The sequence below is a fragment of the Ipomoea nil genome, unplaced genomic scaffold (assembly GCF_001879475.1).
Source record: "Ipomoea nil cultivar Tokyo-kokei standard unplaced genomic scaffold, Asagao_1.1 scaffold1509, whole genome shotgun sequence".
Classification (NCBI taxonomy): domain Eukaryota; kingdom Viridiplantae; phylum Streptophyta; class Magnoliopsida; order Solanales; family Convolvulaceae; genus Ipomoea; species Ipomoea nil.
This window is the reverse complement of record NW_017617937.1, coordinates 1007264-1029284: the sequence shown is the minus strand read 5'-3', so window position 1 is coordinate 1029284 and position 22021 is coordinate 1007264. Positions and strand designations below refer to the sequence as shown.

The window sequence follows — 22021 nt, the reverse complement described above, 5'->3', positions numbered from 1 at the left end:
TCACCTTACTCGATTAACTCAACTGGATTAGTTTTATCTTACGAGATGCGGATGCAAGGGTAGTAAGTATAAAAAATATATTATGGGGCAATTTGAAATGATGAAAAATTATAGGGAGAGAGTGTAATTTACACTTAGGTTAGGGGGAAAGAGAAAATCACAACACGACGTCGTAAGAGCTGACACACTCTCTCTCCCCATCGTCATATACGGACAGGGGAGAAGCATTTTCTGGACTTCATTTTTTTGCGCCTGAGGGGTTTTCGTTTTGAAAAAGGGGAGGGAAGTGTAGGGTTTCTGTCTGCTAGGTTTTCGCTGTCGTCTCTCGTCAATGGCGGACGAGGTTGTGAATTCAGAAGGCAAAGGCTCCTCGCCGGAAAGGATTCCGGACTCCATGGACGCGGGCGTTATAACGCTCGGGCGCTCCGACTCTGAGAACAACGGAAATGGTGAGCACTCGTCGGAGCCCTCTGTTGGATCTCTGGAGCACGCGGATTTGCTGACGAAACAAGGGGACAAGGCTTCTAAAGACAAAGATTATACTGAAGCCACTGAATGCTATAGCCGTGCGCTGGAAATCAGGTTAGGGTTTTGCTATTTTCGTTTTTATTTAATTAGCTATTCGAATTCCACTCCCATTTCGTCGTTAACGAACTGCCAGCTTCAGTTTACATAGAGCTTGTGTCCAGTCATCTGTTACCGATTGCTTTAGTTTTCAACAATCTTGGTTGTGTTCTTCGAGAGGGTTAGGTGATTATAAAGCCGAGTTAAAAAAAAAAAAAAGTATTGCTATTTCATTAGACCTGAGTTCAGTTTGAAGTGTGATCATTCTGATCTTCTTCGCATTTTGCTACTATCCTCACTTGAAATCAGTTGCTTTACACGGATTGAATAAATTATTGCATGAGCTTGAAAGGAACGTGTTCACATACGCTTAGAAAGAAATTTCTGTAACCATCACGAGAAGGCTTTCGGAGTCTTTTCTTCATTCTGCATAGTTCTCCTATCTAAGGACCCACACTTGAACTTTATCCAGGGCTATGAATCACGGGGAGCTTTCTCCTGAATGTGTGCAAGCATACTATAAATTTGGATGTGCATTGTTGTACAAAGCTCAAGAGGAAGCTGATCCATTGGGTTCTGTGCCTAGAAAGGAGGAGGAATCTCAACAAAATTCCTGTAAAGATGAACCTGCTAAGAGTGGCATAAGTGCTGAATCCTCTGTTGCAAATCCCACTGAACAAGGTGGAACATCAATACAAAATGGAAAAGAAGAAGAGGATGATGATGAAAATGAAGATGAAGAAGAAGATGATGGTAAGTATTTTGACTGTATTATAGAGTATTTGATAGTTCTTATTTGTTCCTGTTTTATTTGTTTCTCTGTTTTATTAGCATGAACTTTTTATTGCTTTTATTGTATCATGTACATTTGGCATCATGATTTTGTCTGTGCATGTGATGCATTTATACTTCCTTTTTGAATAAGGAAGTAGAGAATTACTGGAGGACCTTTATTTTTAATTGGTAGAGGATGATTTTTCTGTTTTGTTGATAGATAATGCAAAGAAGATCGAGTCTGATCTTGGGGACAATGTATGTGGAGATGAGGAAGAGGATGAATCAGACCTGGATCTGGCATGGAAAATGCTGGATGTTGCTAGGGCAATTGTTGAAAAACAGTCTGGGGACACTATGGAGAAAGTAGACATATTGTCAGCTCTAGCAGAGGTTGCTTTAGAGAGGGGTCTGTATACATTATTTTGGATAAGCTTCTTAATTTCCCTACTTGAGTAGGATATGGACTGTGTCATTTATTTACTTTCTACTTAGTCCTGTCATCCTTGTTTTACTCCTTGCAGAGGATGTTGAAACTTCACTCAATGATTACCTGAAGGCATTATCCATTTTGGAGCGCTTAGTGGAACCTGACAGTCGGCATATTGCTGAGCTGTATCCTTTTTTATAAGAATCTTCCTAATTGATTTTAAGGCTCTGGAGAGATGTTAATGTGCTATAGTTTTATTGATGTTTCTGCAAAATCAATTACTTAACTGGGTAACAGAAACTTCAGGATATGCCTGTGTTTGGAAATTGGTTCTAGGCCCCAGGAGGCCATCCCATACTGTGAAAAAGCTATTTCAGTTTGCAAGTCAAGGGTGCAACGGCTCACAATGCCATCATCAGAGTCTACTGCTGCAGAGTCATCCAAAATGTTACAGTCAACTGATTCTTCCCAGGATAATGAAGCAGAAATTAAAACACTTACTGGTCTCTGTAGTGAACTAGAAAAGAAGGCAAGTCTGCCCACTTCTGACTGACTTTATATGTGTCAAGATTCTTTTTTTTTTTTTTTTTTAATGTAACTCGTCATCTTTCATTTGCAGCTTGAAGAACTTAACCAGCTTGTCTCCAACCCAACATCTATCCTCCAAGATATCCTTGGAATTGTTGCTGCAAAGGCAAAAGGTGCTGAGAAAAGCTCTGCATCTGTAGCAATGAGCTCTTCACAAGTCGCCACTATTAATAGTCATGGAGATTTTGACTCCCCAACTGCTTCCACCGCCCATACAACAAATGGTGCATCTGGAGTCACACATCTTGGTGTGGTGGGAAGAGGGGTCAAGCGAGTTAATCTAAACCCAATCACATCAGAGTCTAAGCCGGTGAAAAGACCTTCTCTAGATCCTCCAAATAATGGCGAAGGGAGCACATCCTGAAGCATCTTGCATCCCCAACTTTAATTCGCACTACCTGTGGCCAATTCGATGAATTAAAGGCATGCTATGGTGATCAGAAATTTGCTGTTGTGTCTGAGTCATTTCATTCTATGAATGTACTGCCCTTTTCCTACCTTTACCTCATATAGTTGTATGGCCGAACGGCCCAAAACAGTATTCTGCACTTATGTCTACTCTGCAATATTTCTACTCCGTTCTCTCGGTTGAACTTTGATCCATTGCTGCTTTTGTATTATATTTTGTAGTTTTAGGTATATTCTGCACTTATGCTTTGCTAACCATAAACTTCCCAATGTGTATCATGCCCTATTTTATTTAATTTAACAACATGAATTTGCAGTGATGGAGTGACAAGAGTAACCAACTACTTCTGGTTTTGTCTTCTTTGGACGTATGTTGAGGAAGATGCTCTCTCAAGGTATTATTGTCTGCCTCAAAGTTGTGTGCTATTTATTACATGACTTGACGATGTAATGTGGTGAAGAGCATTTTTGGCTTTGTTTTGTCTGTTGTCATTTGGTTTTGTTGTCTAGTCTTTGGCTAAAATCTTGCTTATATGCTACCTTAAAAACTCTTATCATGGATTCTCTCCTGCACCAATAGGCAATAGCCACACCAACCACTTGCAAAATCACTAGGCTAACGTAGCCTCCAGTCAATTTACTTTCTGAATTGGACAATTAGGATAACATACGAAATGCCCAATAATTGTTTAGACCCATAGGCGTGTTAAATTTTTGGATAGAATTTCCTTTTTTCTCTTAATCAAATATAGAAGTTATCACAAATATTTTGGTGCTTCCATCATTGACTATATAGAGATAAGATTGATATCTTGAATTTGTGATCAAATTATATCAACATACTTGAGTGTCAAGATACGTTGAACCTGTCCTGAAATGAGTAATTAAGTGAGTGAAACATGATTCTCGTATTAGAAGGTCACAAGTTTGATACTCTCAGTCGAGCCTAATCACAAGATTTTATTAGTATAATTTACTTTTCTAGTATGTACATTTTTAGATAGCGATTACGAAAAAAATACATTGAACCCTCACCTTCTAAACAACATTTAAGACAAACAGAGCAAGGAATGGGTGAATGACCGGCCAATTGGAGCATAATTTTTCTTCCAAAAATGTTCACATTCAAATTTTCCCACCATTTAAGATATTGGCCGAAAACTTTGAACATATCTCAGAAGTAGCAATTTCATTAAATATATGTTGGAAAGTAGTGAGTAAATTTGTGTCATAAAAAAGGGGCTGTGGGCTTGAGTTTCGTAAGCCTGCGCAGGGTGCACGAATTAAATTAATTTTAACCGTTGCTCATACTCATGGGGGCCTGTGCACTCTTGTCTCAACATCAACACTACGTGCACTCAACCTTGTTACGGTACAAGTGCACAATGCTCTTTATTACGGATTATTATTATTATCCTTTTTTTTTTTTTCAAGAAGGAGTATTATTTTTTGAGTCAATTTAACTTTAAGATTCAACAATAAACTTTACATTTCTGTACAAAATGAGTCCAACCTAAATTCAAATTTACAATGTTCGTGACAATAATCGAACTTCGAATGTTATTATTATATAACTTGAATTTTTTCAATTTAATCGAACTATATCTTGAACCAATGAACCTGCCCCTAAGCCTATGTTGATTGATGAGGTAAATTAAACATGTTTAGTTTCGAAACCCATACCAGAATATACTTTTTTTGCACACAATCAGCACAACGCCAATGCAAGATTAATTGGTTAAACTTCCCTCCAGATTTTAACAATATCCATAAATTTAAAATATTTAATAATATATATTAATATATATTTATTTATATGAACCAAAAAATAATTAAGTAATTACAGAGTACACACATGAAACATCATTTAATGGGAGTTGCGAAAACAGACAAATTTACGGGCACTAAATATAAAGTATTTTGTCCATGAAATTGGCTTTAATTTTGGCATTTCACTGTCCATTTGTTGACCAGTTAATAGCAGGACTAGGATGCTAATGCTCATTATAAAAATCATGCCTAATTTAATGAATTAATACCCTGCTGTCACTTAATCATCATTTCTAGAAAAAAAAAAAAAAAGTAGGTCATATTCTTGGAATAAAAATGTTCAATTATTTACACACTTTATAATAAATTTATTTTCTAAAAATAATTTTTTATACAACCACATTAATGCCAAAAATCTTTAGTCAAGCGGCATAACTGTGCTTTTCTCAAATGGGAGTCACAAGTTTGAACCCCAGTGGACAGATGCCATAATGTAACAGAGTCATGCAAAAAATTGAAAGCTTTTTTTTTTTTTTTTTTTTTAAATTTAAGTTCTTCCGAGATATATACATGACTTACAAATCCGATACAACATTCTTGGAAAACAATTGAATTGAGGGTTTGGTAGAGAATTGGTTATTCAATCTTGTGAGCTAATAATTGGAAATAGAGTTATGAGATAAGATGAATAACCAATCAATGAAAAAGAAGATGAAGCCACTCTGTTTGTAATCCACTTAAGGAGAAAATCAATCACATGGTAAATCATCAAAATCAGTGTTTATTCAGTCAACATGCCCATAAACCTTCTCTTTATGACATTCTTACATGTAGCATTATAGCATTTCAAATCCAAATCCCTTTTTTTTTTTTTTTTTTTAATAATGTCTAAAAAAAGAGAGAAAAGTGATGATTATAATGGCTCACAGCAAAAGATTGGTCAGTTCTTGATTGTATACAGAAACTACGTTTAAAATCATATTTTTTCTATGATGTTAGGTGGATGAATAAACAAATATTACTGTACTAATTCCAGATTTCTTGACAGTGACTGTGAAAAGGAAAAAAAAAGCGTGTTATATATATATATATATATATATATATATATATATATATATATGTGTGTGTGTGTGTGTGTGTTCAAATGTGGCGTTCTGTTCCCGTGTGGCCGTGCGAATTGCACCATTAGGTATGCACAAACGCACCATAACGTGTTCAGAAATGCATAGGGTGAAATGCACAAATACACAACTCTGCGACATGCGGTCATGCACCATTAGTTATGCATAAATGCACCACAACGTGTTCAAAAATGCACTATGATGAAGTGTAGAAATACACCACATTTGTAAACACGTCATGGTGCATTCTTGCATATCTAAATGATGCTTGACCGCACGACCACACAGGAACCCGACTCTATATGTGTATTAAAAATGATTTGAAATTTGAAAAAAAAATGGTGGGTAGAATGTTTAGTAAATGCTCCAACTGTCAACCCATTTAGGACAGTCGGACAGCATTTAATGAATAGGAAAGGATGGTACACTCACTTTGGTAGATTTGTTTGTCACACTAATTACTATATGGGAAAATAAAAATGGCTTCCCACCATGTTTTTGCTTTCAGACCTGACTTCAATGCCATTTATCACTGTCTTCCTTTTATGCTTTCCCTCATTCATCAAAATGCATGCCAAAAGGAAAATGCACCAATTAATTGTGATTATTCTTGCTTTTCACGGTGTTAAAGTCTAATGAGAGTAAAGAACGGTAAGAAGTTATCGATAAAATGATTTGATGAAAGAGACTAGGATTATTTCTCTACTCTTGCAAGTTACCTTAACATAGGCTTTAAAATGAGAACGAATTGGTGTAATGTATATACACAAACATGCATACATACTCCGTTAGTCCGTTATAATATATAGGGATAAAAAGATAAAATTTTGTATATTTATATCGATTATCTATATTTAGATCATGCCGATGTGACATGTACAAATTAAAAATTAATCAATTTGAGTTGGCCCAATTTTGAAAATGGGTTTCTCAACTTGCCTAATCGTGGGTTGTCAAGCTAAACATGTCATCTTACCACCTCACTTTTAATCGTAATACATTAAATAGGTCTAATTCAACCTATTTTGATAATTCTAGTAATTTAATGATAAAGAGTGCTAATTATACTCTTAGGCTTGTGTTGAGGTGACTAGGTGAGGACTGCGGAGGATAAAATGGGAAATTTAATTAAATTTTAGTATGAGAATCTAATCTTATTTATCTTAAATTGAAACTAAATTAACAAAGTGAATTATAATTTTTTTTTAAAAAAAAAATAAAATTAAAGCATAAATGATATCATTTGTATTTTATTGTATGGTTGATCTTATCAATATGTCATAACTCATAAGAGTCCCATAATCCATAAATCATTGCTCCCATCAACCAAAACTTTAATGACTTTGATTAAAATAATAGTCAGACAAGGGAGCTAAATCAAACGTTAATGATGACGGCAACGTGAAGGCTCAATTATGCCATTACTGCATATTCTAGCTATAAGCTACTACTTCGACAATAGTCAAATGATGTTTTGTAATCCCTATCATTTATTAACATTTTTAAATAAATAGAAAAGAAATTTGTAATATAGAAAAATTCAGAGCAAAACAATTACCATTTACTCATTTAGGGGTTTTTAAGGTGTTGATTGGCAGTTGGCACCAACATCTTTAGTACAAATAGTCATGTATATGATACATTTAGTTGTACTAAATATTATTGACACCGATGTTGATAGTATTCAAATAGCATACATAGTACACTTTATTATCCAAGATACATACTAGTATCAAATATAAATTGTAAGGTGAAAACTATGAGTATTTTTCTGTGGTGTCAAAGAAAATTCTCTATATTTTGAGGTGTTTATAGGTGTACGTTTATTTAGAGCTCTCGGTCTTCGGGTCTTGAGATGTTTTATGGAATTTGGGAGAGTGTAGGGAGGTTTTAGTAAAGTCAAAAGGTTCGATCCCCACCCATATGAATGGAGCAAATTGTTTGGTCAGTTCCCTACCACCTTAGTGTGCTGACCGTTGGGACGGAGGATTAATCTTCCGGGTATCGACGGGAAGGATACATTTGAACAACAAAAAAAAAAAAAAAAAAAAAAAAAAGAAGTAAAATCCAAGGATGGAGATGTAAATGTAGATTGATCATGTTGATGCCCTATCCAAATCTTTGACCATGGTCATTTACAATAGGGGAATAAGTAATGTGTATGGTAATTGAACATATTTATGGTAAGATGGCATGATTGATGGAATGAGGAGGTCATTGAAGTCGATTGATTGGCTTTCCTTAATTGCAGAATTATCATTTATTGTCTTTTTTTAATGTGTAACTTCTACCTTAATTATCTTCCAACATTACTTTGACCATGTTAATTCCATGAAATGAGTTGTCGTATGTCTTTTGAGCTTTCAGGTATATTATTAGATCGTTTGGGCCTATGCCATTATCGTCATTTGACACCATATAAATTTTCTTTAATATTCAAGTTATGTGCACATTTTTTTTACCATGTTTTCTTATTAAACATAAATAAAAAATCATCTAGTATCTTTGTAAAATAAGAATTGTATTTATAATAAATATAATAATTATTTTATAGGATATGACTCGATTTTATAAGATAGAAAAAACTTGCACTATATAAATAATAGCTAATTAAAATTGCAAATTTATGTTCATTGATGCATAGCATCAAATTAAACGTAACAATTATGATAACATTATATAAAGAACATACTTTATGAGATAAATCAGGTACATACATGTTGTACCATTCATTCATTGATGGAAAAACAAGATGCATACCATCAAATTAAATGTGACAGATGCTCAAAACAAATCATATTCTCAATGATATAAATATAGTATGTACAATGTGACATGTTTTTATTGACTAATTTATAATTTAAAAATCATCTAATTTAAATTATTTTTTCTCTCTTTGAAACTATCTTAAACGTTTCATATTCTCTGCCCGTATTATACTCTTTCCTCGTCCATTAACTTTGACTCCATAAGTATTAAGTGAATCATGTAAAAGTTAATAAGTTTCACAATCTACTCCATTAAGGTACTAGTGCTCACTCAATTTGTTAAGGTGGTTAATTAGTCCAGTTGATAAGCTCTCGTTTATACTCAATCAAACGTAATTTTATCCGTTTTTTAATCGAATATATTTACACCACCACAATTAAAACAAAAACGTATTGAATGTAATCAATTAAGGCATGATTGGATGCAATGGCCAATGGGTTCCAATTCATGCTACCCTCATGCAACAACCAAAAATAATAAAATAATAAATAAATAAATGCAAAAGGAAAATATTAAGAATTACCGTCCCTTCAAAAAGCAGTCACGATAGCGTCTGTCTGGGGTTGCAGGAAGAAATCACGATCATAATAATAATCCACCTCTCCTCTCCTCTCCTGTGTAGCAACGAAAACTTCAAAGTCATCTTTCCTTTTTGAACCCTCCACTCTTTCTCTCTCCTCTTCTTGAAACTCCGCCCCCACACAGCGCTGCACAGTGAGAGAAAGAAATAAAGAAAGAAAGAGAGAGAGAGGGGCAAAAGAAGGGAAGGGAAAAGAAAAACCTTCTTATTTCATCATTGCTTTCTTTTTTCACTCCGTTTTTCTCTGTTCTCGTCTTCTTGGCGTGATTTTTCAACCGCTATAATCATTGCAGACGACCTCTTCTGCTATCTTGTACTACTTTCGTAAAGTCAAGAGGATTTTTAGTCAAATCCATCGCCGTTTTTTTCTGTTTTTCTGGGCTTCTCCTCCTTATTTGAGCGCTGCTACAAGGCGAAACTCCATGGATCTGGCATAGTTTCTCCTTTTGCACTGAGCTTTTAATTTCTTCCGTTTACAGCTCCGGGAAAATGGACTCTGAAAAACCCACTTCCAAAGGGCAAGCATGGTGAGCAGAAATGCAACTTTTGCTCTGTGTACTTTAGAGTTTAGCTTTTATTTCTATTGATTCTTCTTTCTTTTTCTCAGGTTTTGCACTACTGGGTTGCCCAGCGATGTGGTAATCGAAGCAGATGACATGACCTTCCATCTTCACAAGGTTTGTTTGTGTTCTTCCCTTACCAATGAAACTTCCAGTGTATATATTGATAGACTCATGGAGTTGTTTCTGTGTTTTTTGTCGGCTCAGTTTCCTTTGATGTCGAAAAGTCGAAAGCTTCATGAATTGATAACAGAGCAGGAGACAAAACCCAGTGGTGCTAGAGTCCAAAAACCAGATGGCGACGGCGATGGCGACGGAGAGATAGAGGAAGAAGGCGTTGAAGACGAGGGTGTGGAGGAGGATGAGGAGGAGCTGCAATGTCACATCTCGCTCCCTAATTTTCCGGGCGGTTCCGAGACTTTCGAGGCGGCTGCCAAGTTCTGCTACGGCGTCAAGATTGACTTGTCGGCATCGAACGTGGCTCCGCTCCGGTGCGCGGGCGAGTATCTGGAGATGACCGAGGAATATTCCGAGGAAAATCTCATCTCCAAGACTGAGAGGTTCCTTTCTCAGACTGTCCTCAAGAGTATCAAGGACTCCATTAAAACACTCAACTCCTGCGAGAAGCTCCTGCCGTTGGCGGAGACGCTCGGCATTGTTCAGAGATGCATTGATGCTATCGCGGCGAGAGCTTCCTCTGCAGATCCGTCGTTGTTCGGATGGCCGATGAGCGACGGCGCTGCCAACCGGAAAGCGGTTCTCAACCAACCTTTGTGGAACGGCGTGGAAGCCAATACTCGCCGGAAAGGCACTTCCAGAGGCGGCGCAACGGACTCGTGGTGTGAAGAGCTTGGCCATTTGAGCTTACCTTTGTTCCAGCGTTTGATTCTCGCGATGAAAGGCCGAGATTTGAATCCAGAATTTATCGAAAGCTGTTTAATGTACTATGCAAAGAAATACATTCCAGGACTTTCACGATCGAGCCGGAAGACGTCTTCATCTTCCATACCTTCAGAGAACGAGCAGAGAGAACTTCTCGAGACTATAATCGCTAATCTCCCGACAGAGAAAAGCTCTAGAGCATCCTCAGTCACTCGAATTCTGTTCGGATTACTGCGAACGGCGAACATTCTCAATGCTTCAGAGAATTGCAGATCGGCACTGGAGAGAAAAATCGGATCGCAGCTGGAGCAAGCTACGCTCGACGATCTTCTCATTCCCAGCTATTCCTATCTAAACGAAACTCTCTACGATGTAGACTGTGTTGAGAGAATTTTAGGTTATTTCCTAAGCGGTTTAGAAGAGGGATCAGTCAATAGAATCGAAGGCGAGGATGAGCACGACAGTGTCAGATCTGCAGACGTAATGTTAGTAGGAAAATTGATCGACGGTTACTTATCTGAAATTGCCTCCGACTCTAATTTGAAGCCGGAGAAGTTTTGCGAACTCGCCGTTTCTCTGCCGGACCAAGCTAGACTCTTCGACGACGGCCTCTACAGAGCCGTTGACGTATATCTAAAGGTAATAAAATTGAATCTACCGGAGATAATATACTGAAACTTAGTTTTCATTTTCATTAATTTAACCCTAATCCATTATACAGGCACATCCATGGATTTCAGAGGAGGAGAGGGAGAGAATTTGCGGAGTCATGGATTGCCAGAAACTGACATTAGAGGCCTGCACTCACGCAGCTCAGAACGATCGGCTTCCGCTCAGAGCCGTCGTTCAAGTACTATTTTTCGAGCAACTTCAACTCCGGCATGCTATCGCCGGAACTCTACTAGCCGCAGACGTGCCGCAAGGAGAGATAGGACGTCCGTCGGATATCGATATAGAAGGCGAAGAGGAGGAAGAGGCAGGGGCCGGCGGCGGAGTGGTAGTGACGGCGGCACGTGGACAGGAAGGGAGCAGCACGTGGAGGGAGGCAGTGCGACAGAATCAAGTGCTGCGACTGGACATGGATAGCATGAGAACACGAGTGCAGGACCTGGAGCGTGAGTGCTCCACAATGAAAAGAGCAATCGAGAAGATCGATAAAACCGGAACGAACGGCCGCGGCCGCGGCCGCGGCGGCGACGACGACCGTGCTCAGAAGGGCGGAGGAGGATGGCGGAAGAAGTTCGGATGCAAGTTCAAAACCCAAGTCTGCGACTCCCATGAACCCACTGTTGCAGAAGCTCGTAGAGGACGAAACCAACGGCATCAATAACACTTACAAAATCCCCAAATTTCTTCCAAATTCTCTCATCATTTCATCTTTTTGTCTTTTATTTATTATTGAATGTATATCGTTACAAGTGGTGTACGTTAATGTGTTATTGGAACATGCCCGTTTCTATCACTTTTTGTGTGAATTTGTAGTGTTCATGGGTTCAAAATCTTTGATTATTGATAACATTATCAAATATGATATATCAGTATGCAAGGTAAAACATACAAATTAAAGAGTAAAGTTTGTGTTGTAAAGTTGACTGATGTCTTTATTTCAGTAACAAAGACATAGTAAAGAACGCACTACTAAAATTTCATGGACAATTTAGATGTGGCAATTAGCAACACGCAATGCCAACTATTGATGCGATATCTGAAGCACAGTATCATGATGGCGTAATTGTCTGATTCTGTTAATGATGTTAATTTCTCAACCACAAAGATCAGAAAGATTGTATAGGCGATTGGAGCTTAAATTATGATTCTAGTAGATTGTTATATAATTGCATCAATTACAACATTGTATCATGAAAATGTAAGTGGTAAGTTGATGTAATAAAGTGGGCTACTGAGAGAGATGTATGCAAACTTTTGTGAACAAGTATGGTGGCTAATTTGGAGGGTAGGTACAATTCTTTTGAGGTGTAGGGAGAAATGGGAAAGAAAGCAAAACAAAAGTCCTTTCAACTAAAGTCTTTGGAGGATTTCTTTTCCTTTGTCAAACTCACAATTTGCATCTGCAAATGGGAAAGATAGGAAGTAAGGAAAGCATGTTGGTACGTACCTTCTAGTCTTTTGGTGTTTGTTCATCTCTTCTTTGGATGACAGTGAAGTATGATGATGGCCTTTTTATTTTAACGATGCTAATTGACAAATAAAGTATAATTTTGCATAAGTAGACAGCAAGATACACTCTGGGGATTATGGTAGTATGCAATAATAATGGGGAAATAGTGGTTGGGTTGCTTGGGACCATCAACTTGAAGTTTATTTCAAATGCCACTTTGTCCCGTGGTCCAGTTTGTTGCCACCAGAATGTGTAGTTGGCATTTCAAAGTTTCAAAGAGCAGGTAAAATGGTGGGGATTATTATCTTAGCGGATGAAAAATTTCACTTAAATGGGGATATGTAATTAATAAACAAATATTAATAATTTATAAATATATAAAAAGTAAAATAATTTATAATTTATTGAGAATATATATAATGTTTCAGATATGGTCTAGGCCAAAGTTGGTTGTTAGGGTTTAGGGCTCAAATTAAAGGTAAGAAATGATCGGTTAATCACTTAACCTTTATATTAAGTCGATTAGTTCTTGAAGTGATACTACGAGTTAAGCTTGAAGGATGATTAGTCGAGTTAGAATGAATGGGTGATGAAGGAAGAACCTTGACTAAGGTGTAAAGAGGAGCATTGTGATAGTTAGTTGAAGGTATGTGGAGGAGGTTCTAATGCAAAGTGACAAGGAGTTGGGAGAGGATGTGATTGACATCGGGAACAAAGTGTATAGATAGGAGAATTGATGATAGGAATAGGGGAACGGAAAATTAACTATAGAAAGATTTAAATATGTACGTTATCTCTCTTGTATAGTAGTCTTGTTGACAATAGGAATAAAGAAACGAAAGACTAACTTTAGAAAAATTCAAACATCTACGTTATCTCTCATTTATATGAGACCTGGGTAACACAACTCTATTTTGTGAATATCATGTCTTATTATTTCCTCTATTTTCTTTCCAAATGACTTGTTATTAAGTTCCACAAAGATCCAACTTGTGTTAGTCTAACTGTCTAAGGTATTGAAACGTTTTGAAATTTGTTATTATGAAAATAATACAACACCCAAATAAGAGGCCCACTGCTTCGAGCCCAAATATAGAAAATGCCCAACCTAAAAGCCTAGGCAAATTATGCCCTGGACCCGTGTCCACATTGAATTGTGGACACGGGCCCAAAACGACGTCGTTTTTCAAAAAAAAACGCGTCATTTAGTTTTTTTAAAAAAAATTCGCGCGCGTTTTGCCGTTAACGGCGTTATTTTTTTTTTTGGATTATGAATGTACAGTTATGCCGTTATGAATGTACAGTTATGCCGTTATGAATATACAGTTATGCAATTATGAAATTATGAACACAGAACTCTAACATTATGAACTTACAATTATGAACATATATATTGATAAAATTATGACCATGGAGCTTTAAAATTGTGAATATAGAGCTTCGAAGATTATGAATGTACAGTTATGGAGTTATGAATGTACAGTTATAGAGTTATGAATCTACAGTTATGGAGTTATGAATCTACAGTTATGAGATTATGAATCTACAGTATGAAATTATGAATGTACAGTTATTGATCGAATTATGAACAAAGAGCTCTAACATTATGAACTTACAATTATGAACATATAGTGATAAAATTATGAACATAGAGCTCTAAAATTGTGAACATAGAGCTTCAAAAATTATGAATGTACAGTTATGGAGTTATGAATGTACAGTTATAGAGTTATGAACGTACAGTTATGGAGTTATGAATGTACAGTTATTAACATATAGTAATAAAATTATGAACACATACTCTTACAATGAAGCGGTCTGAAATTTAAAAAAAAAAAAAAAAAAAAAAAAAAAGAGGAGATATAACAGTGCCTAACGGCACTGTTACCCGTGTCCAGCAAGCATGTTGGACACGGGTCCAACGCATAACGATTGAAAAGCCTACTGCTAAAATCGGCAATTTATATCCTACACCACGGCGCGCGTTGCACTATGCGCCCAGATGCAAAACGACGTCGTTTTAATTTTTTTTTTTTTGAAATTTCCCGTCCCAGTGAATGGCAGTAGTTTTTTCTTAAAAAAAAAAACCCGCTGTTCAAGAATGTACATAATGTTATACTAGAATACACATAATGTTATACATGAATGTACATAATTATATAACAAAATATACATACTCTTTTTAAAAGATAATACACATAATCTAACATAATACATAATAAACATAAACTTTTAACATAATACACATCAACTATTAACATAATACACACAAATTTTCTGATTCGGATGTACATAATTGTATAAAAAGAATGTACATAATTGTATAAAAAATATACATAACTGTATGAACCAATACACATAACGTTGTGAACAAATACACATAACGTTGTGAACAAATACACATAATCTCAGCAACTTCCTACCGCGCCTCCCAACACTACCCCAAAACGACGTCGTTTCGCGAGGCGCGCGGCGCACAATGCTATGTGCACTGTGGTGTAGGATATAATGATTGGCTAAAATCCCGGCAAATTATGCCCTGGACCCGTGTCATTGTGGACACGGGCCCAAAATGACGTCGTTTTTCAAAAAAAAAAAAACGCGTCATTTAGTTAAAAATAAAAAATTCGCGCGTGTTTTGTCGTTAACGGTGTTAACAGTGTTATTTTTTTTTTTGAATTATGAATGTACATTTATGCCGTTATGAATGTACAGTTATGCCGTTATGAATGTACAGTTATGCAATTATGAAATTATGAACACAGAGCTCTAACATTATGAACTTACAATTATGAACATATAGTGATAAAATTATGACCATGGAGCTTTAAAATTGTGAATATAGAGCTTCGAAGATTATGAATGTACAGTTATGGAGTTATGAATGTACAGTTATAGAGTTATGAATCTATAGTTATGGAGTTATGAATCTATAGTTATGAGATTATGAATCTACAGTTATGGAATTATGAATGTACAGTTATTGATCGAATTATGAACAAAGAGCTCTGACATAATGAACTTACAATTATGAACATATAGTGATAAAATTATGAACAAAGAGCTCTAAAATTGTGAACATAGAGCTTCGAAAATTATGAATGTACAATTATGGAGTTATGAATGTACAGTTATGGAGTTATGAATGTACAATTATAGAGTTATGAACGTACAGTTATGGAGTTATGAATGTACAGTTATGGAGTTATGAATGTACAATTATAGAGTTATGAACGTACAGTTATGGAGTTATGAATGTACAGTTATTAACATATAGTAATAAAATTATGAACATATACTCCTATAACGAAGCGGTCTGAAATTTAAAAAAAAAAAAAAAGAGGAGATAACAGTGCCTAATGACACTGTTATCCGTGTCCAGCATGCATGCTAGACACAGGTCCAACGCATAACGATTGTAAAATCCCCAAGACTAAAGATGATGACTATGAGGCCCATGTTTCCCAAGAGAATTGTAGACTTAATAAGAAAAATACTATTTAGATTTCAAAATTTTACTTAAATTTTTATTTCCATTAAATGTTCAAATTTTATTAGACAAAAAAAAAAATTGAATAAAAATCATGACCACTCTTTTATCTTAAGTAATCAAAATACCAAGACTATGTGGTCAAATGGTACTTGGATTGGACTTTTATTTGAAAGGTTGTGAGTTCGTCTCTCAGTGGAGGCATTCAAAAAAGCAACCCCATGTCCCTCTGGAATTTTAGGAAGACAAAATTACACCTCTCTTTTTTTAATCTAAAATTAATACCACAACAATGGACATTTTGGACTTTATACTACTTATTCCCATGTATACCAAACATTGGAATTTAAATTTCTAGTAATTTCTATTCCTATAAACCAAACATTGAAATTTAAATTTTTACTTTATTCCCAATAATTCATCTCTTATGAAATTACAATTTTTTTCTCACGTAATTCCCTCCAACCAAACTTCCTGTTAAGTAATTTAAAAGGAGCAAATACCAATTTTGGTCCCACGAGTATTAGCAAAATGACAATTTTAGTCCACATGTTTAATTCCTACCAATTTTCATCCTCGACTATTACTTTAGTACCAATTTTCATCCACGACTATTGTTTTAATGCCAAAATTCATCACGCCAATCACACATTTGTTTAAAACATGTCAAAATATGAAATTATTAAGGGTATTTTCATCTGTTTAAAATTAAGACCCCAATTTGAGCATGAATAAAAAGATTTAAGCCCTAAGATCTATCGCGATTCGCAATTTTTCTCCTCAAATTAAAGTAGGATGATGAGGAGAACTGTCAATTGGGATTGATCTTAGGGCTTACATCCCTTTATTCATGCTCAAATTAGAGTCTTAAGTTGAAAATGACGAAAATGCCCTTAAAATTTTTAGATTTCGACATGTCTTGGATGGAGGGGTCACCGACGTGATGAATTTTGGTACTAAAATAATAGTCATGGATGAAAATTGGTACTAAAACAATAGTCGTGGGATGAAAATTGGTAGAAATTAAACATGTGGACCAAAATCGTCATTTTGTTAATACTCGTGGGATCAAAATTGGTATTTGCTCAATTTAAAAGTCATCAAGTGAAAAGATTGTCGCAAACCATGATTTGTATTACAAAATAGATCATTTACACACAGACCCCCTCGCCTTCGATTATATATATGCGGGAAATGGTTCGAGTTAAAACACATCTCACCCGTAAAATGTGTGGACAAATTACACCCTACATTTAACATTTTCACTAATCATTGAATTGGTAATAATTATGAGAAGTGTGATGACATGATGAATCCTAAGTTTGCCATGTGGCAACCTAGAAAACCAGAGACCTGACAACAGCAACATCAAGCCAATGAAAGAACACCTCTTATCCATATCTTATCTTCTTCCCTCCAAACCCACCAAATAATTAAATTTCTATAGGGACTCACAGAGAGAGAGAAGAACTCACACTCCTGTCTGATCCAACAATGGCAGCCTCACTACAAACAGCTGCAACCTTGATGCAGCCGACCAAGGTCGGCGTCACGCCCAGAATCGGCCGCTCTTACCAAACCGTCGGCAAGGCCTTAGGCGTCGACCCGTCTCCGGCGAGAATCACTTGCTCTCTCCAATCTCAGATTAAAGAATTGGCTCACAACTTCTCCGACGCTGCCAAACTCGCCGGCTTCGCCCTTGCCACTTCCGCCCTCCTCGTCTCGGTATATATATTTATATTTATATTCATGTTGCCTTTTCTGCTCAATTTTTTCATTGATAATCGCCATTTTAACAATCATTACTTAACTTTCATGCTGCACGGATGACAAATTAGAGAGAATTTGGGTTGGGTAGTTAATAGATTAGAAATTCACAATCACTGCTTACATATTGTAATAAATTTCGCTTGTAACCAAATTGTCAAGACCAAAGGACTAAATCAGGTTGTGCAAAGTTGATTGGTTCAAACTAAGAAAACTATTAAATTGTTCTCATTAGATGTTGAACTTGGAACATAATCCAATCAATTTGGCTAATGTTGTCTTTAAAACAAACTTTCAAGCACAAAAAAAAATTAAAAATTAGAGAGAAATATATGAATTTATAATGGTGTGTTAGATTAGGTAATAGATCGAAAACTTGTAGGCACTATTCGAGTACTGTATTAAGTAAATTTTACCATGTGACCTAATCCGATCAAAAAAAAAACTTATAAGCGACTTCTAAGAGTTGAACTTGGAACCTCCTACTTAATCAGTCAATAATGGGTTCATATCACAAATAATATACCGGTCTAAGTTACTCATAATTGATGGAACTAGCTCAAAACTAAAAATATTAATAATCTTTTAAGAGTTTGAACTAGGAACCTTCTACTTAATTATATCAACTTAGTTGCCGTAGGCTTGAGATTCAAGGTTTTAGTGTTGGTTGTGCAGGGAGCGAATGCAGAAGGAGTTCCGAAGCGTTTAACCTTTGATGAGATTCAGAGCAAGACGTATATGGAGGTGAAGGGGAGCGGGACTGCTAACCAGTGTCCCACCATTGAAGGAGGTGTCGAAAACTTCGCATTCAAGCCAGGGAAGTACAGTGCCAAGAAGTTCTGCTTGGAGCCAACGTCGTTTACAGTGAAGGCGGAGAGCGTGAGCAAGAACGCGCCGCCGGAATTCCAGAACACCAAGCTCATGACGCGCTTGACCTACACACTCGACGAAATCGAGGGCCCGTTTGAGGTTTCCTCCGATGGCAGTGTCAAGTTCGAGGAGAAGGACGGGATAGACTACGCCGCCGTCACAGTCCAGCTCCCCGGCGGTGAGCGCGTGCCCTTCCTCTTCACCATTAAGCAGCTTGTGGCCACCGGAAAACCGGAGAGCTTCAGCGGCGAGTTTCTGGTGCCGTCGTACCGGGGATCGTCTTTCCTTGACCCAAAGGGGAGAGGTGGATCCACCGGCTATGACAACGCCGTTGCTTTGCCCGCCGGCGGGAGAGGCGACGAGGAGGAACTCCAGAAGGAGAACATCAAGAACGTCGCATCTTCAACTGGGAAGATCACGTTCAGTGTCACCGGGAGCAAGCCGGAGACCGGAGAAGTGATCGGAGTTTTCGAGAGCCTTCAGCCTTCTGATACGGATTTAGGAGCAAAAGCTCCCAAAGAAGTGAAGATCCAAGGAATCTGGTATGCCCAGCTCGAGTAATTCATACTTCCTTTCTGCAATCTGCATCAACCTGCTATCAATTTCTTGGGCTGAGAACTTGAAATCCATTTCTTGTGACTCCAAAAAGTTTAAACTTTCTGTGACCCATTCTCTCTTGCTTGTATATTAAGTAGCACCACTACTTCATTCTAGAATAACAACCAGATGCAAATATTTCATGTCATATGTTATTTATGTAAGATTTTCTAGTATAATATATTTTAATAATGACTATAAGTTGTACGTTTAATTTATGGTATTCACATTGCTCAGAAATGATTTCAAATATTATGTCTAAAATTTTTAGTTAAGTGTTAGACAAAACGTTTAATCTTTTTTCTGTAGTTCTAAAGGTTTAGAGGCAATACAATTAAGAAGATATCAATTATGATAGATTAGAGGTATTTCGAACTGAAACGTTCAGAGTAATGGAGGAATAATTCGAGAACTAAAACGTTCTAAACAAATTTGACGGAGAGGAGTACTGGATGGTTAACCGGAGTATTGGATGGTTAATCCGAGTACTGGGTAGATAATCAGAGTATTGGATGATTAATCAGAGTATGAGGTGGATAATCAGAGTATTGGATGGTTAATCGGAGTATTGGATGGTTAATCCGAGTATTGGGTAGATAATCAGAGTATTGGATGATTAATCAGAGTATGAGGTGGATAATCAGAGTATTGGATGGTTAATCGGAGTATTGGATGGTTAATTGGAGTATGGAGTGTTGGTTGATGTTTACTAGTTTTATTATTTGTACTACAAGCCGTACTTAACTTAGGATAGATAAATTAACTGGTCTGGATCATACCTACTTAGTGGAGGCGCATCTCACGAAGATGTTTTTCGCTTCATTTGTGTCTTAAATTTTGCAGGATGTTGAAATGCTAGGTGGTTGGTCGAAGGACTCACATTGTACTTCTATTGGAGAATTAGACAACGAATATTTTTGAGATACTCTCTCGAGTCATCGACTTCGCGAAATCTCAATAAAGTGGGGGATGGAATGATGGATGGTATACTAGGCTGATTAAAATGGTTCGGCTTAAGAAAAATAATTGGATTAAGGAAGCCCAAGAGGGAGTGCCCAACACGAGCTATCAAAGGAGTTCCGATAGGATTAGACTTATCATTCCAGATGTATCAAGAATTGAGCCTATTTTATATTAGGTCCATCACTTTTAATGTAATTAGGAATTCCAATATGATGCAGTCTAGCTATGATTCTTATTACTTGTAGGGCTCTAGGTCCAAAATATGTATAATAGACCCCATACCAATTCTTATACCATGGACTAGGGTTCACAATCCACTGTGGACAATGCGCAAGTGTATGTGTCTTATGTTGTGAGTTTTTGTATCTTGTGTTATGAAATTATGTATCTTTTGAACATGGAACAAATTAGTAATTGTGTCTTATTTTATTAATTTCTGTTTGTGTTGTGAAATTCTGTGTTTATAAACACAAATTATATACCTAAATCATATTTGAAAAATAAGTAAATATATAACATGTGTACGTGTCTTGTGTTATGAAATTATGTGCCTTACGACTTACGGGATAAATGACAGGAATGTGTAGTCAAACAAGGAAAATTCCCAAAGTGTGTGGCCTTTTTTTTTTTTGACAAAAATATGCAAAACTCACTTACCACTTGTGTTTTTGGTTGTGTCCCGGCGTATTTTTTTTTCGTTATTTTCGTAAAACGCAAGACTTGGTTGCGTTTACGTATTTGTATACGTAAAACGCATTACGTAATTGCATTTTCTGGATGATACGGTATAGGCAGAATCACAACTTACTCTTGCGTTTTGCGTATAATACGCAAGAGCAAGTTGCGTTTTTTGGATTTTTTGTTCCGGCAGTTTCCGGCGATCACGAAGAACGGCGAAGCACAAAACGCAATTACCACATGCGGACATGAAGCGAATTTGAATTTGCCATTCCAATCGCACCGTCCAATGCTGAGAGTAGGATGAAATTGAATTTCAAAAACAGAGAGAGCGAGAAGATGCCTACTCGCTCTCAATCTCTTTTTCTCCTTCATTCTTCTTCCAAAAATCTCTTTCTTTTTATCTTTCCGCCCACAGATTTGCATAAGCCTTAGTGTGTGCGTCTTTGTGCCGGTAAAGATCGAGTTTTGGAATTTGTTTTTTGAATCTGAGCTGCGCTTGATGACGAGTTTTTTTTTTTTTTTTTTTTTTTTTTTTTTTTTAATTTAATGGAGTTTCTAGAACGATTTAGAATCTGAATGGTTCGAGTTCTGAAGGCTGTGATTGTTGGAGGGGAAAGTTTCGTTCTTGTAGGATAAAAAAAGAAGAAGAATTAGGCTTAATTTTTTCTGGTTTTGATTTTTGAATGGGAACAAGTGAGGGAGGAGATTTCCCTCCAAAAAAGGCTGAAATGGAGGTGGCTTCTTCGGCTGTGGATTTCCCGGCAAAGAAGTTGGCGAGGCAGTTGGATTTTACAGGGTTCGGCGGCGGAGGTGCATCGGCGGCGGAGGTGCATCGGCGGCGACCGTTTTGCCTGACCAGCCGCCGCTCACGGCGAAGCCAAGCCAGATGCCGCAGTAGCAACCTTCTATGCGATTTCTGCGAGTCTCTTTGAAGGCTCTATCAATTGATGCTTTTAGGCTTGTCAAGATAGATCGCCCGTAAACAGTCCGCATTTCGGACTTGCGTTTTAAGTATTTTTTTGGATTATACTTAAAACGTATCTACCAAATGCGTTTAACGTATTCCATACGTCACATGAAAACGCATT

The 22021-nt window shown here is 36.8% G+C and overlaps 3 protein-coding genes across 5 annotated transcripts; all 3 read left to right on the top strand.

Moving 5' to 3' along the window:
• The first annotated feature begins 224 nt into the window (after nucleotides 1-224).
• LOC109189231 (protein HGV2) lies at nucleotides 225-2973 on the top strand. Of its 2 annotated transcripts, none has more exons than XM_019340038.1 (6): nucleotides 225-582; nucleotides 1037-1293; nucleotides 1550-1747; nucleotides 1863-1953; nucleotides 2066-2297; nucleotides 2388-2973. In XM_019340038.1, exons 1-6 carry the CDS (start codon nucleotides 332-334, stop codon nucleotides 2718-2720), a joined length of 1362 nt encoding a protein of 453 aa, XP_019195583.1. In that variant the 5' UTR covers nucleotides 225-331; the 3' UTR covers nucleotides 2721-2973. The 2 variants fall into 2 exon arrangements, with proteins under 2 accessions (XP_019195583.1, XP_019195582.1); XM_019340037.1 differs by having other exon boundaries at nucleotides 1037-1317; nucleotides 1559-1747.
• A 6037-nt stretch (nucleotides 2974-9010) lies between these two features.
• On the top strand, nucleotides 9011-11921 carry LOC109189184 (BTB/POZ domain-containing protein At5g66560). 2 transcript variants are annotated; one of them, XM_019339969.1, is made up of 4 exons: nucleotides 9011-9522; nucleotides 9612-9681; nucleotides 9772-11085; nucleotides 11168-11921. In XM_019339969.1, exons 1-4 carry the CDS (start codon nucleotides 9494-9496, stop codon nucleotides 11774-11776), a joined length of 2022 nt encoding a protein of 673 aa, XP_019195514.1. In that variant the 5' UTR covers nucleotides 9011-9493; the 3' UTR covers nucleotides 11777-11921. The 2 variants fall into 2 exon arrangements, with proteins under 2 accessions (XP_019195514.1, XP_019195513.1); XM_019339968.1 differs by having other exon boundaries at nucleotides 9012-9531.
• A 5567-nt stretch (nucleotides 11922-17488) lies between these two features.
• Nucleotides 17489-19509, top strand: LOC109189229 (oxygen-evolving enhancer protein 1, chloroplastic-like). Its single transcript, XM_019340034.1, has 2 exons — nucleotides 17489-17780; nucleotides 18498-19509. Exons 1-2 carry the CDS (start codon nucleotides 17550-17552, stop codon nucleotides 19251-19253), a joined length of 987 nt encoding a protein of 328 aa, XP_019195579.1. The 5' UTR covers nucleotides 17489-17549; the 3' UTR covers nucleotides 19254-19509.
• Nucleotides 19510-22021: the final 2512 nt, after the last annotated feature.